Source organism: Ictalurus punctatus, chromosome 2, assembly GCF_001660625.3.
Source record: "Ictalurus punctatus breed USDA103 chromosome 2, Coco_2.0, whole genome shotgun sequence".
NCBI lineage: Eukaryota > Metazoa > Chordata > Actinopteri > Siluriformes > Ictaluridae > Ictalurus > Ictalurus punctatus.
In genome coordinates this window covers 7,544,122-7,557,695 of record NC_030417.2, presented here as the reverse complement: position 1 = coordinate 7,557,695, position 13,574 = coordinate 7,544,122, and the positions used below count along the sequence as shown (strand labels likewise).

Genomic DNA, 13,574 nt, shown 5'->3' with positions numbered 1-13,574 from the left:
AAATGTGGAAGGTGGCATGATTAAACTGATACACATCACATAACAAAACATGCAGTAGTGCTTCCATTTAGTCCTGTAAGGACATCTGTTTGGCTTCCTCCATCATGTTTCAAAAAACTCCAAATGGAAGGCGAGGATTTCTCCATGTCAAATGTTCCAACAGATGAAATTACCTCAGAGACTCCAAAGCCTGTTCTTTAGAAGTCTGAGCCGTCGTGCCAGTTCTCCCAGTGTTACTCCTCATTAGGTCACATTATTTGTCATTTTATACAAATTATTGTATCACAATAGCCTTGTTATTCTTTAACTACCTCATAAAGTTTTTATTTGCGTGGTTCAGGCACTCTGTTATATGGGGATGTTTTCTGGTCAACCTTAAATGCACAAGAAACCACATGAAGTAAAGTTTATGGCTTGCTAATTTTAATTGTTGTTCAGGCTTAGATTAAAGCAAAGGTAATGCTAATTCCATTATCCCTGTAAAAATTCCTTGTGTCATTTAAATTAGCTTGCGGATAGTCAGGTGTAGGATCATGACTAGAAAAGGCAATGTTTAGGTTTGTTTCTCATTGCTTTCTCATCACGAAGCTGAATAGTGAGCTGCTCTATATCCTGTTTATACCTGTGTTTAATACCTGTGTTTAATAATATTTACGCACCTCTCACGTTTCCATGATTTTTCCTACAGCATGGCCGCTGTGGTATTCCTCAGCTCTTGGTGCAGAGATACTCTGAGGACTTCCAGCAGCCACTGAAAGACGTGGCGTCCACTCTGGACCAGATCAGAGTTAAGCAGCTGCGTAAGGAGCACCGCATGGCTGTGAGTAACTGATTTCATAAATCACTACAGAGCTGATTCAGTCCTAAAAAAACAAGGCTTCTTACATGAATTAATAAGTAATAAAAGGTGGAATTCGTCTTCATACGAGTCATAGCTCTCATGCATACGTGACAGGTTTATAAAATGAGGTAAATAAAATTTAACACATTAACACAGTTTATAAAATGTGTTAAATAAGGAACAGTATCAATGTTCTACCAACACCTAGATATTTATATTTAAATTCTTACTAAATGACAAGCTCTCAGTTTTTAATTGTGATACAAACACTAGAACCTGTGGTTGGCTTCAGGTCAGAATCAAAGTTTCAGATATGTGGAAACTAGTGTTCAAGTGTACACAGGTGTTTAATAAAAACCCATTGCATTTGGGACACAGCATCTGTGTATTCTTGATGTGCCATTACTCACTCAGATGCTTGTATCGATCCTGGGAGTTTAAGGACTTTATCAATTTTGTTTAGGTTTTTTCCCCTTTTAAATAAGGTTGCAATCGTACAGATGCTTAATGACAAGTTAAATGAAAAGGAATTTAAAGAAACGTTTGATGATGTTTTCGTGTGGCTTTCTGCTAACAACAAACCCATTTATTGTGATTGATCTTAGCCTTCTGCAAGGCATTTTTGGTAAAACGCCACTGTTCAGGTCTCGTTGATGTGGGCTTTACTAAAGGCTGCATAGAAGGCACTCATGAGCCACCTTTTGAACTGTAAAATGCAGGCATGCACATGAGGGCTTTATTAAAAGCAGGCGCACTTGGAGAGTAAAAATGGCAGTAAGTCAGTTCAACAGTGACTCGTCAACAATCTCCTCTCTCATGCTGTACTAAGGACTTAAAATATGCTCCCTTCTTTCAAAGCTCTCTTGCTCTCCAGCAGACTTGATACAGAGACCTTGACTTGACTAATGATGTGTAAATGATTGCTCTGCTGTTTGGGATGTTACTCAAGTTGTCTTCTAGAAAACAGCTTCATATAAAATGTATTCTCTTTTAAATCTGCGACATCACACCAAGTGATCAAATTGCTTCCCAATGTTTTTGGGAATGTTGCTGGATATCAGGATTTTGGAATCTCCTTCCCTGTCTGAGTTGCTTGATAAAAGTTATGGCCTCAGTATACTTCTTGTGGAGACGACTGTCGCAAGGTTTCAGCAAATAATATTGCAGGAAAAAACGGACATCGTACGGAGACCTTGGCTGCCATGTCGGAAGCTGGCTGCACCCTGCGCACAACACACTATGCGACTTGCTTCTAACAACCCTTGCGAAATTTGTTTCCTTGAAAGGCCTTTAGTCTCTGCCTCAGATTCCCTGCCCATAGAACAAAGTGTCTGATATCTTTTCAGTACGTACATGATTTCATGGAGGGGTTTTTTTGTGATTGTTGCGGCTAAAAATGCTTGGTTTTGCTGCGGCTTTTTCAAAATTTGTGATGCATTTTGCAGAATCTTTTGTGCTTTTTTTGTGGAAAACTACTTGAATTGGCGAAATCACAATTGCCGATTTTTTTTTTTTTGCACGCTCTTTCGCAGTGATGTTTGTTTGTAAAAGAAACCCTTTGGCTGTACTCATGTTTGACACACGTGAATCGTAGAGAGCTTTGGCTGAATGCATGTTGTGATGATGTCACATGACGCATCTTGGTCCAAATCTGCCGACAATCTGCGGTAATTTTGAAAAATTGCAAGCTCTCGTGAATATTGCGGCATTTGCTTGGTTTTGCATTAATTTCTGTGATAGCAAAGTCACAGAATCCTGGGGGGACTGTCTTTTGCAAACTCTCAGAATACTGAAGATTTTAGTGCAATTAGATAGCCACACTTTCACATGTATACATTTTCATGCACTAGTTTCCAGCACAAAATAAAACTATAATAACACAGTAATGCAGATTTATATCATGCAAGATATAGGCTTAGAAAAGAAAATCACAGAAACTCGTATTTAAAAGTTATTCAAAAGATTTTTGGTGAGAAAAAGTGTTACTCTCACATATTTATTTATTTATTTATTTATTTATTTATTTATTTATTTATTTATTTATTCACAGTTGCAATCAAAATTATTCAACCCCCATTGAAAATCAGGTTTATTGTCAAAATTTACAGACTTTCTGCTGTTTGCAATGAACAAATCAAACAAAATCAATTTAAATAGTTCAACACAACGAATGCTTCAAGTGGTTTCCCCAAATTCAACTGAAAATGCAACTTATAATGACTTCTCTAGTTTCAAAATTGTTCAACCCCCTGAATAGAATCCCTCACAACAGCACTAATAGGCAAAACAGGAGTTGTCTGAAGCACACCTGATCAAGGGCTTCATTAGTTGCACCAGGTGTGCTTGAGATGGAACACATGAAATACCTGAACTGGCTAAGGGTAGAAATTAGATGAAACACCTGTACGGGACAGAAAAAGGAAGTTATCAACGACTGCAAGCAGATATCTGAGAAGGCAGGTCGTGAAAAACCCTCGAGTGACTGCAAAAAACCTGCAGCAAGACTTGGTGGCAACAGGCACTGAGGTTTCAGTGAGCACAGTAAGGCATGTACTAAATGCAGAAGGTTTCCATGTCAGAACACCAAGCTGATGGATCAGCGGTATGTCTGGAGGAATAAGAATGAAGGAAGAACACTCTGTCCACAGTCAAGCATGGTGGTGGCTCGGTGATGCTCTGGGGCTGCTTTGTATCCTCTGGCACTGGAAACCTGCAGTGTGTGGAAGGCGAGATGGATCCATTGAAGTATCAGGAAATCAGAGGAGAAAACATCATGCCATCTGTGAGGAAGCTGAAGCTTGGGTGTCATTGGACATTCCAACAGGACAATGATGCCAAGAATACCTCAAATTCCACCAAGACTTGGTTGCAGAAGTAGTTCTGGAAGATTCTACAGGGCCATTCTACAGGGCCATACAGTCACCTGACTCAAACCCCTAGAAAATCTCTGGTGGGATTTGAAGAAGGCGGTTGCAGCAGGCAAACCCAAGAATATTACTGAACTGGAGGCAATTGGTCATGAGGAATGGGATACGATTCCATAACAGCAGATAATGTCAGCAAAAGGGTGCTCTACTAAGTACTAAAGATACTTGCCATGGCGGGGTTGAATAATTTTGGATCTGGAGAAATCATTAGAAGTTGTATTTTCAGTTGAATTTGGGGAAATCACTTGAAGCATTTGTTGTGTTGAACTATTTCAATCGCTTTTGTTTGATTTGTTCATTCCAAACAGCAGAAAGTCTGTACATTCTGACAATAAACCTGATTTGCAATGGGGGTTGAATAATTTTGATTGCAACTGTATATACGAATAGGACAAGACTGGTTGGCATTCTGGGCATAATGAACAATATTGATCACATATACGTCACAAACATTTCTCACTTCATGTGCGCATATTCCTTGTGTTATTTGATGCAGTCACATTTCAGCAAATGGTCTAATAGTAATTGTGGATGTTTCTTCTCCGTGCTTTTCACAGATTCCCTCTGGAGGTTTGACGGACATGAGTCGGAAGCCCATGTCTCCAGTGCACTTAAGCTCCATTTCTGATTGGCTGGTGTCCATTGGCATGCCCATGTATTCCGACCTCCTACTGGCAGCAGGCTATGACACACTGGGCAATTTGTCTGCTCTTACTGAGGCAGCAGTACGCAAGGCAGGGCTACAGGAGGAGAGACACATCCGCCTATTGCTCAGTGAAGCCCGGCTCGTTACAGCTAACGCTAGCGTGTCACAGTCTTAACAACACATGCCTGCTTTATGAACAGCCATCGCTGCTGCCTGCGCTGATCTGATGATGAAACGTCAGGTGAATTTCCAGTGGCAAACCAAGTGCTGCAGTGGAATGAGGAATGAAACTGGGTTCTTTGTAGCATTTCATGAAAAATATCATCATCTACATCTTCCAAGCATTTGTTCTGTTTTTTTCTTTTCTGCATTGCTGATGTTTACAGAAAGGACTTCTGTGGCTTCCATGAACTGTTAGTGGTGGACTTTCCAGCAGGGTCTTTGTAACAATCTTTAAAGCTTTTGAGATTTTGTAAAGATTTAGGCTAACTCGTGACTGTTTTCTCCTGTTCTGATGAGCGCTTGTTTGTAAGGAAGAAGAACATTTTGTGCGTCTTCCAGCACAGTAAGATGTTTTAGCCTGGCCAAAGCGATGTCATTTCCTGCAGGATAATAGGTTCACACGCAACTTCTCAGCGCATAGATATGAATATTGAAGGCTACATCTTTGATCAGTCCACTTTGGAAAGTTCATTTAATGTTCAAGCACAGTGTTGCTATATGGGAGTATGAACTCTGAGTACTTGATACTCAGAATGATGTGTGTTTTATTTTATTTGCTGGAGGGGATATATTTGTATAGTCCATAAGCCATTTCAGCTTACTCAGTGCCAAGTGATTCAGTTGTAAAGCATTGTAAAGCCTTTTGCCTTCACTTAGTTAAAGAAAATATTGTATATTCAGATAGCATTTAATCTTCTAATACACAGTATCTAACATTCATTACTCGTCTGTTCTGGGATAAATCATTTATTACTGAATCATTTACATATCTTTAAGGTTTTTATGTTGCCTTTGCCATCATCTTCGATTGGGTGATGCAACAGTGATAACTTGCTTGTATTTAATGTATATTTTTAGAATTCTTAGAGCTTTGAGGAAAACCTCCCCAGCACTGTGGCAGTATGTAAATGCTGATATTTAAACTTGGTCCTTGAACAATATAAAGCACAGTCGGAAAATTCTTAATAAATCCGATGTAGAAAGGGCTCACAGAGGAACAGGGTCCTTCATCCTCCTGTAGGTTATTTGAGTTGAAAAATGTCTTTGGGAATCCAGTCCAGTGAAGGAGATCTGCTAGGACAGATGTTAATGTTCATACTTAAGACTCACGAGTCTCTACATGACAATGTTTGTCTTTTCAGTAACACTTGAACATTTATCTGTGTCTATAGAGGTTTTTTTTGGGTGAGAGAAAAACAGACAGAGATGAAAGTAGGCTGGCATGACTTTTAATCCAAACACACATCTGGCATTGGATGGGTAGAAACCCATTAGTGAGGACTTAAAACCTCAAGGAAGCTTGTCTAAATAATGAATAAGACACGATGGGGTGTGATGTTTTAGGAAAATAGTCAGTGATGCGGTGATACAATGTGACCCAACACAAAGCAGAGTTACTCTTACCTCCCTGAAATTTTCTTTTCACAAAAACAGCACAAAATATTTGACTCTTCTTCTACTACAGCAATTTGCCAATGATTACAAAGTTTTCATGAAAAGGATTGTACTTTTTTAAATCACTTTTTTAGACTTAATGTATCGTTTTCATTAGCTAAAACAACTATAAACCTTTTAAATGTTCCCTCCCCAGACTCTTTTTTCCTCTCTCTCGAAAGTTAATACAACAACAACAAAAATAAGCACCTTCGCATGTTAAGAAAGTGCAGGAAAAAGACCTTCCATGCCAGATGTTTTACCTCTGACTGTTACAAAAACGCTAAATAAACATCTCCTTACAGAAAACGTCACCAAACAATGACCGCACACATTTTCTGACCTGTTTAAGTGAAGTGTCCGCTGTACGGGTTTCCTGTGAACGCGCTTCATAACTTCGATTTTCGCACACACACACACTGTGGCACATTTTGCAGCAAGATGGATTTTCTACACGCAATGGTTTTTTTTTTTGTATCTATTCCAGCACAATTTACAATTTACATTAGGATTGTCTTGGCACCCAATTTCAAATTTAGCATCTTAAAGAGGAGCAGAAAATCAGTACAGATGCCTTTTTAACAATGCAATCATGGTATTATGGGCAGTTTTATAAAATGTATATAAATATTTCATAAAATGTTACTAATTACTGTAAAATGCACTTTATATTCAAGTATATACAGATTAAATGGAGCTTTTTTCAGGAAGAAGAAATTAGTAAATGTTAAAGTCCACAAACGGACAGTTACATTCAGGTTTTATGTGGAGGATTGCAGTGGATTATGCTGGTTTATAACTAAAGTGGTTTTTCCCTGTCAACATTCATTAATTAGAGAATGAACCTTAAGAAGCTAATTACTTCAAATTGGTTTGAAATTTCCTTAAAATTATTCTAATTACATATATGAAATTGTGGACATGTTGCACATTCTGTATATGTAATTGATATTTAAATAACTTATTTTTTTGTTTGTTTGTTTTTCATATCAAATTATTAGGTGTACTATCTATATATATATATATATATATATATATATATATATATATATATATATATATATATATATATATAATATAAAAAAATAGCAGTACTCTTTTGCATATTGCTTTAGCCAGTGTCCTGCTACAGTATCAATTGTAAAATATCTGTATACAAATGTTTTTTTTTTTTTCTTTCTTTCTTTGGCCTAGCTAATGATAAAGATTTTGCTTGTGTATTGAAAAAAATGTCTAAAACTATTTGTCACTCTGAAGTGTAATAAACAGAATCTTCTGACTGGAATGAGAGTTATGTCTCTGTATACTGTATGTCTCAAACTTATTCAGCTTTAGACACAGTGTGTTGGGCGTATTCACTGGTTTAAAGATATAGATGGAGTTGACATTTTATTAGCTGTGTCTGCCTTGTAGTAACCACTTGTCATTTTCATTTGATACACTTGATACACTCACTTTACTACGAACACCTGTACAAATGCCCATTCATGTAATTATCAACTCAGCCAATCATGTGGAGCAGCACAATGCATAAAATAATGCAGCTGCAGGTCAAGAGCTTCAGTTAATGTTCACATCAAACATCAGAATGGGGGAAAAGTGTGATCTCTGTGACTTTAACTGCGGCAGGGATGTTGGTGCAAGGTGGGCTGGTCTGAGTATTTCAGAAACTGCTGATCTTTTCATACACAACAGTCCAGTGCAAAAAACAAAAAAGCCACAGTTCTGTGGGTGGAAACTCCTTGTTGAACGACCAGACTGGTCTGAGCTGACAAAGTCTATAGTTACTCAAATAATCACTCTTTACAAACATGCTGAGCAGAAAAGCATCTCCGCTTGCACAAAACATCAAACCTTGAGGTGAGTGAGCTACAACCACATGATCAAAAGACCAGGTGATCTTCAACTGTCATTAACTGTCCAGTTTCTGTTATAATTACACACTGAAGCTACGGTGAGACCTGGGAATAAACTGTTTTCAGAGAGCACAAAATAAAGCAGACGTAAACCATGAGAATGAATAGGGTAAGAGAAGGCACAGCAGAAGTATGTAGAGAGAGAGGCATTCTCTTATCATACCAGTGATTTAAGAGGGTGTACATTATGTCAGAGTGCAAGCAGGACTCCAGCCGGTCTAGCTATGAAAGGATATAACTAAAAGGTAGAGCCAAAACTCCAGGCATGAAAGCACCCTGGGACACAAAGAGTCCTGCTAATCCGACATCAACAACCCTGAGGTTTGTGATTTAAAAAACAAAAATTTTGTTACAGTGGTTGAAATCACAAGTTTTCATTAACAAAGTAGTTGAAGTATTAATTTATTGATTTTTCATAGCTATTAGCTGATAAAGATGGGTTTAAATTTAAACACAAACAACTCAAAAGCAAGATTTTAAAAAGTGTCAACTAAGACCTAATGTTTTAGGTGTAAGTGCTCATAATAATATAATAATAACATTATTATATAATATAATAACATAATAATATCAACTACAATGACAATAATAATAATAATAATAATAATAATAATAATAATAAGAAGAAGCAGTGGTTGTAGTAGTTTTATGTATATACAGTGGTGCTTGAAAGTTTGTGAACCATTTAGAGTTTTCTATGTCTTTGAATAAATATGTCCTAAAACATCATCAGTTTTTCACACAAGTCCTAAAAGTAGACAAAGAAAAACCAATTAAAGAAATGAGCCAAAAATATTATACACGCTCTATTCTTTATTGAGGAAAACGATCCAATATTACGTATCTGTGAGTGGAAAAAGTATGTGAACCTCTAGGATTAGCAGTTAATTTAAGGTGAAATTAGAGTCAGGTGATTTCAATCAATGGGATGATGATCAGGTGTGAGTGAGCACTCTGTTTTATTTAAAGAACAGTGAGTCTGATCACATGTTTGCGAGAGTGTATCATGGCATGAACAAATGAGATTGGGTTCTCTTTGTCTACTTTTATGACTTGTGTGAAAATTTGATGATATTTTAGGTCACATGTATGTAGACATATAGAAAATTCTGAAGGCTTCACAAACTTTCAAGCACCTTTCTCAAACCCAAGGTCACTTTGCATGATAATGTCAGTCTAGAATCCAGAATCAGTAAAGAATCTGAAGAATCACAGGACAATTAACAGAACAGGGTGAGGTGATGATTATATATTATGTGTAAGGGGCACAGATATACAAAATACACTATATGGCCACCTGTATGTAGACCTTCACACCTATATACAGTATATGGCTCTTTCTTAAACTGTTGACACAAAGGTACAAGTATCCTCAAGTATTTGTATGCTGTAGCATTATGATTTCCCTTCACTGGAACTACAGGGCTCAAACATGTTCCAGCACAAAGTGAGGTTCTTTTGGGTAAATAATGTATTTCTGTACACATTTAAAGGTGCAATAGTGAATGTTTTTTTCTTACTAATGATACAAAGAAGCTGGAAAATATGTCAAACGTGATAACAAATGATGGTTTAAAGCCGTGACCTCAGGAGAAAAGTATTACGTGGCTGAGAAAACCAGTTTGGAAAACTGACTTATTGGCCGGAATGCATGTTTGTGTTTATCCTGTTGGCCATTTTATAGACACTCCATCACGAAAAGTTTTTCTCAGCCAAATAATACTTTTCTGCTGAGGCCATAGCATTTCCTCCATAGCCTAAACCATGGCAATTGTGCTTTTCAAACTTAAATCATTTTATGAGCTAATACCGCAGCTTAGGACAGTGACTTAAAGAGTGCACTTGATAGTGGTGTCATGACACTCCTTGCTAATGCTAACCACCTCTTTGTGTTCATGGGTGGAGAAAAACAGAGGCAGGCTCAAACACCGATAAAGACCTTAAAATTCCCGTGAAGTGCCTTGAAACGCACAACGTTATTCGATGTATTGATGTAATTTCCACTGAAACAGGAAGTCAGGGCAGGATATATCCGGCGGCTTGCCCCCCTTTTTTAATAGGCAATAGCATTTAGCTTACCTCACAGCCTGGGCCGTAATTGACATCCATGAGCTGGCACAAATACCCCCTTCTTCAAAGTGAATGAATTTAAGCCATAACCTTTTTAACTAACTTATAGTTGGAAAACTGAATAAAATGTGCACATTCAAACTAGAAGTCGACTGATGGATTTTTACCAATACCAATAACTAATTTGGGCAGTACTTGTCGATTAATCAACGATAGTTTTTTAAAATTGATACTGAATGAAAATGTAACACACAAACTTTATTCAAAAATAAATAGCACTGACTGTACCATGAAAATGTACTGTACTTTTTAAATAAAAATACTATCATAAATATTAATGTATGTTAATTATTAATAAATATGAAAGTAAATAAAAGATATACATCCAATCTGAACCAAAAAGTAACATGCCAAATAACAAATAAAAACAGAGACATCTAAAATGATTGAAAAAAAAACAACAAAAAACACTTCAAATAGCACAACAAAATGTTCACCTCTAGAGGCCTCTCTCGTCCTGTATAATGACAGCGGATCCTTCTCAGCCGCTCTCGCAACCGTGGTGGATTTCTCCAGACAACCGGTCTGCAAAACCGATCAATCGGACGATCTCCAGTTCGAACAGCCAAAGACACATTTACGACTCATGCTTGCTGATGTTTTCTCTTCCTCAACAACGGCAACTTCGGCAAGGTGATTTTTATAATGCTGGGAGACGGGACACTTCAGAGTCTAGAGAGCATTTGATTGGACAGAAAAATCTGATGAGAAGCTGAAGTACAGAATGATGTCATCGAAATTGTTGATTCGTGTTGGTGCTAGTGAGAGACTGTACATTTTGAATGCATGTATCTTTTTGTTATTTGTTGTTGTTTTGGAACAAGACTAGCTTACAGATATCCTTAAGGCGAACATATTCATACTAAAAGATACAAATCTTAAATTTTGATTTCATGGGGACTTAAATTTTTATTTTTTTTTTACTTAGAAATCTTATCCAATGTACCTTTAAATAAGTCGCTGTTAGAGCCCACTCGGTGTAAAGAGTAAATATGGTTCAACCCACGGCCGCACGGTGGCGCTGTATCCAACCTGTTAGAGCACATCCTCCGCCTGAACTTTTCCTCCTGGCTCAGTAATCTGACACCGGCACTAACCCGGGAAACAGAGGATGGATTCCCGACTTCACTTTAGCACAAAAAGAGCAATAGTTTGATCAGAGGAGAGACAGTGAGGAAGACTGGGAGACAGCGCGGACTGAGTTTCAGCTCCTTTCAGCTTCTGGGTTTCTAAATGCGCTACACAAAGTTTGTCCCTGAAGCTGCGGATGGGTGACGACCACTCTCAGCGCTTCCATGCAAGGAGACGATGAAGAATCACAACGGCAGCCCCAGACTAAACCACCATCACCCGGCTAATCACACCAGAGATCGGAACGGTAGAAGGGGAGACTGGCTGTGGGCCGTTTGGCTGCGCTTCTCACTGCGTGATTATGGCTTCTGCATGGCCGCACTGCTGCTCTTCAGCCTCGGCTCGCTCTTCTACCAGCTCAACGGAGGACCTCCGAGACTCCTGCTCGACATGCGCCAGTATCTCGGTAAGAAGACCGCTCTCTCTCTCTCTCTCTCTCTCTCTCGTGTTGTTACGGAGTTATTTCCGTGCTACAACATTTCCACTGTGTGCTTGAACACACTTCTTGCTCTTTTACAAGTTACAGTAAGTTTTCCAGAGTTTCCTTTACACAGCCGAAGCGTGTCTCCAGGGCTCTCTGTTCTGCCCGGGTCTGCTGGGGCTGATAGAAACATAGCTGTACTTCTATCAAGTGCTCATACCGACTCCCTGGTTTCTGTCCTGCTGCGTAAACTTCTCTTGAATTATTATTATTATTATTATTATTATTATTATTATTATTATTATTATTATTATTATTTTCCTCCTCGCCTTCATGTGTTGGAGAATATGGATGGACAGGTGAGGACTGGACCAAACAGCTGCTTACATGCCATGCGCATGCGCACTGAATGTGAAGTGATCATCACAATTCATTACACTTCTTTTTTGACTCATATAAAACGTTAACGTAGTATTTATTAATTTATTTATTTTTAAATAGCAATTTAATAAGGGATGAGGTTCAACTAGGGTGGCCAAGTCAGTCCAAATGCCTTTATTGGGGTGGCAGTCTAGGGTGGCAAAATGCTAATCCATGCTGTAGAAAATGACAATGTAATGAGTCTTTATTGGTCACATATACAGTAGAGCACAGTGAAATTGTTTTCTTCACATACAGTTTTTTCCTTGCGTATTTAGTGAGCTGTGAGACAACATTTACTTGGAGGATAATATGTATCCTCATGGTTACAGATCATGACATTATTACAGGATTTAATCCTGTTTACAGACACCACGAGGTGCCAGAACAGTTTCACTACACTTTGGCATAGGTTTTACACATCTGGATTTGTACTAGAGGAACTAACACAAAAAGATATTGCCTCAACTGAGGTTTTGATGGTGGTGGTGGAGAATGTTGTCTAACATCAGTCCAAATCCTTCCAAACCATTCATTCAGCCCTTGTGCCTCGTGGACTGGAGTGGTGTCCTCCTTAGAAATGTTTCAGTGGTCATTCAGAAGAACTTTGTATTGATTTATTGTGATCCAAATGCTGGCAGCAAATTAATACCCCTACAGTATAACATAACAGGACCCCTTCACTCTAGGGGTCATGCATTCAGGCCTGTACCATTCTCTTGGTACGTGCCACACATGCACTCACCCACGTGTTGGGATTACGCTAAACCATGACTCATCTGTCCAGATAAATTTTTTCCACATCTCTCTTGTGCCAGTCTCTTTGCATCATCTCTCTTTTTGCACCACTGAACTCTCAGATGTCCATTAGTCTTTGCAATGAAGGGTTTATGGACCCTTCTATATGCAACCTTACTATAATATCCCTCTGTATGTAGATATGGATGAAGTCTTCTTGCTAATTGACATTCTCGGTCACCTAAAGAACAGCTGCTCTACTTGCATCACACTGATGCATGGGCACTGCAGTCACTGAATTTACACTTTCAACCACAATTGCCAATCTTATTTACTGGTGTCTTTTCCATAGACCTAATGCAGTTATCACTTTAGTCCCAGTTCCTATTAGAAACACAGCTAGTTGAGATGTCTTTGTCACCAAAGTTCTTGCCATTATGGCTCTCAGCTTGTCCCTGTCATATGTTCATCTTCATTAACCGCAATATCCTGGTGCCTAATCCAAGACCATTTAGCATGAGGCGGGAATACTCCCTGGACTGGACCCCAGTTCCTATTTCAATATGTGTTTGATGGTGGAGTTTTCTTTTAAGAGATTAAACTCTTCGTCTTTTCACCTCACCTTCTTACTCTTTTTGTTTTTTGGAGACTTGTTCATTTCTGAAAACACACTATATGGCCAAATGTTTGTGGAGTCGGTGTTCCAGATCATTCCAAAGGTGTTCAGTAGGGTTGAGGTCAGAGCTCT

General features: G+C 38.4%; 2 protein-coding genes and 1 long non-coding RNA gene across 12 annotated transcripts in view; 2 read left to right on the top strand and 1 right to left on the bottom strand.

Moving 5' to 3' along the window:
• Positions 1-7,360, top strand: part of sash1a (SAM and SH3 domain containing 1a) — a 402,788-nt gene extending 395,428 nt beyond the window's left edge. For all 9 annotated transcript variants that reach the window (XM_047159716.2, XM_047159714.2, XM_047159718.2 and 6 more), the window contains 2 exons: positions 689-820; positions 4,326-7,360. In XM_047159716.2, the coding sequence (XP_047015672.1) occupies positions 689-820; positions 4,326-4,589 (396 nt within the window). In that variant the 3' untranslated portion in view covers positions 4,590-7,360. The remainder of the gene's footprint in view (positions 1-688; positions 821-4,325) is intronic.
• Positions 7,361-10,385: 3,025 nt separating this feature from the next.
• On the bottom strand, positions 10,386-11,201 carry LOC128635275 (uncharacterized). Its single transcript, XR_008398214.1, has 2 exons — positions 11,063-11,201; positions 10,386-10,788 (listed from the first exon to the last, which is right to left on the bottom strand). It is a non-coding gene; the product is annotated as an uncharacterized LOC128635275 (long non-coding RNA).
• Positions 11,202-11,220: 19 nt separating this feature from the next.
• Positions 11,221-13,574, top strand: part of usta (uronyl 2-sulfotransferase a) — a 91,273-nt gene continuing 88,919 nt past the window's right edge. For both annotated transcript variants that reach the window (XM_047159724.2, XM_017460606.3), the window contains exon 1: positions 11,221-11,653. In XM_047159724.2, coding sequence (XP_047015680.1) covers positions 11,425-11,653 — 229 coding nt within the window. In that variant the 5' untranslated portion in view covers positions 11,221-11,424. The remainder of the gene's footprint in view (positions 11,654-13,574) is intronic.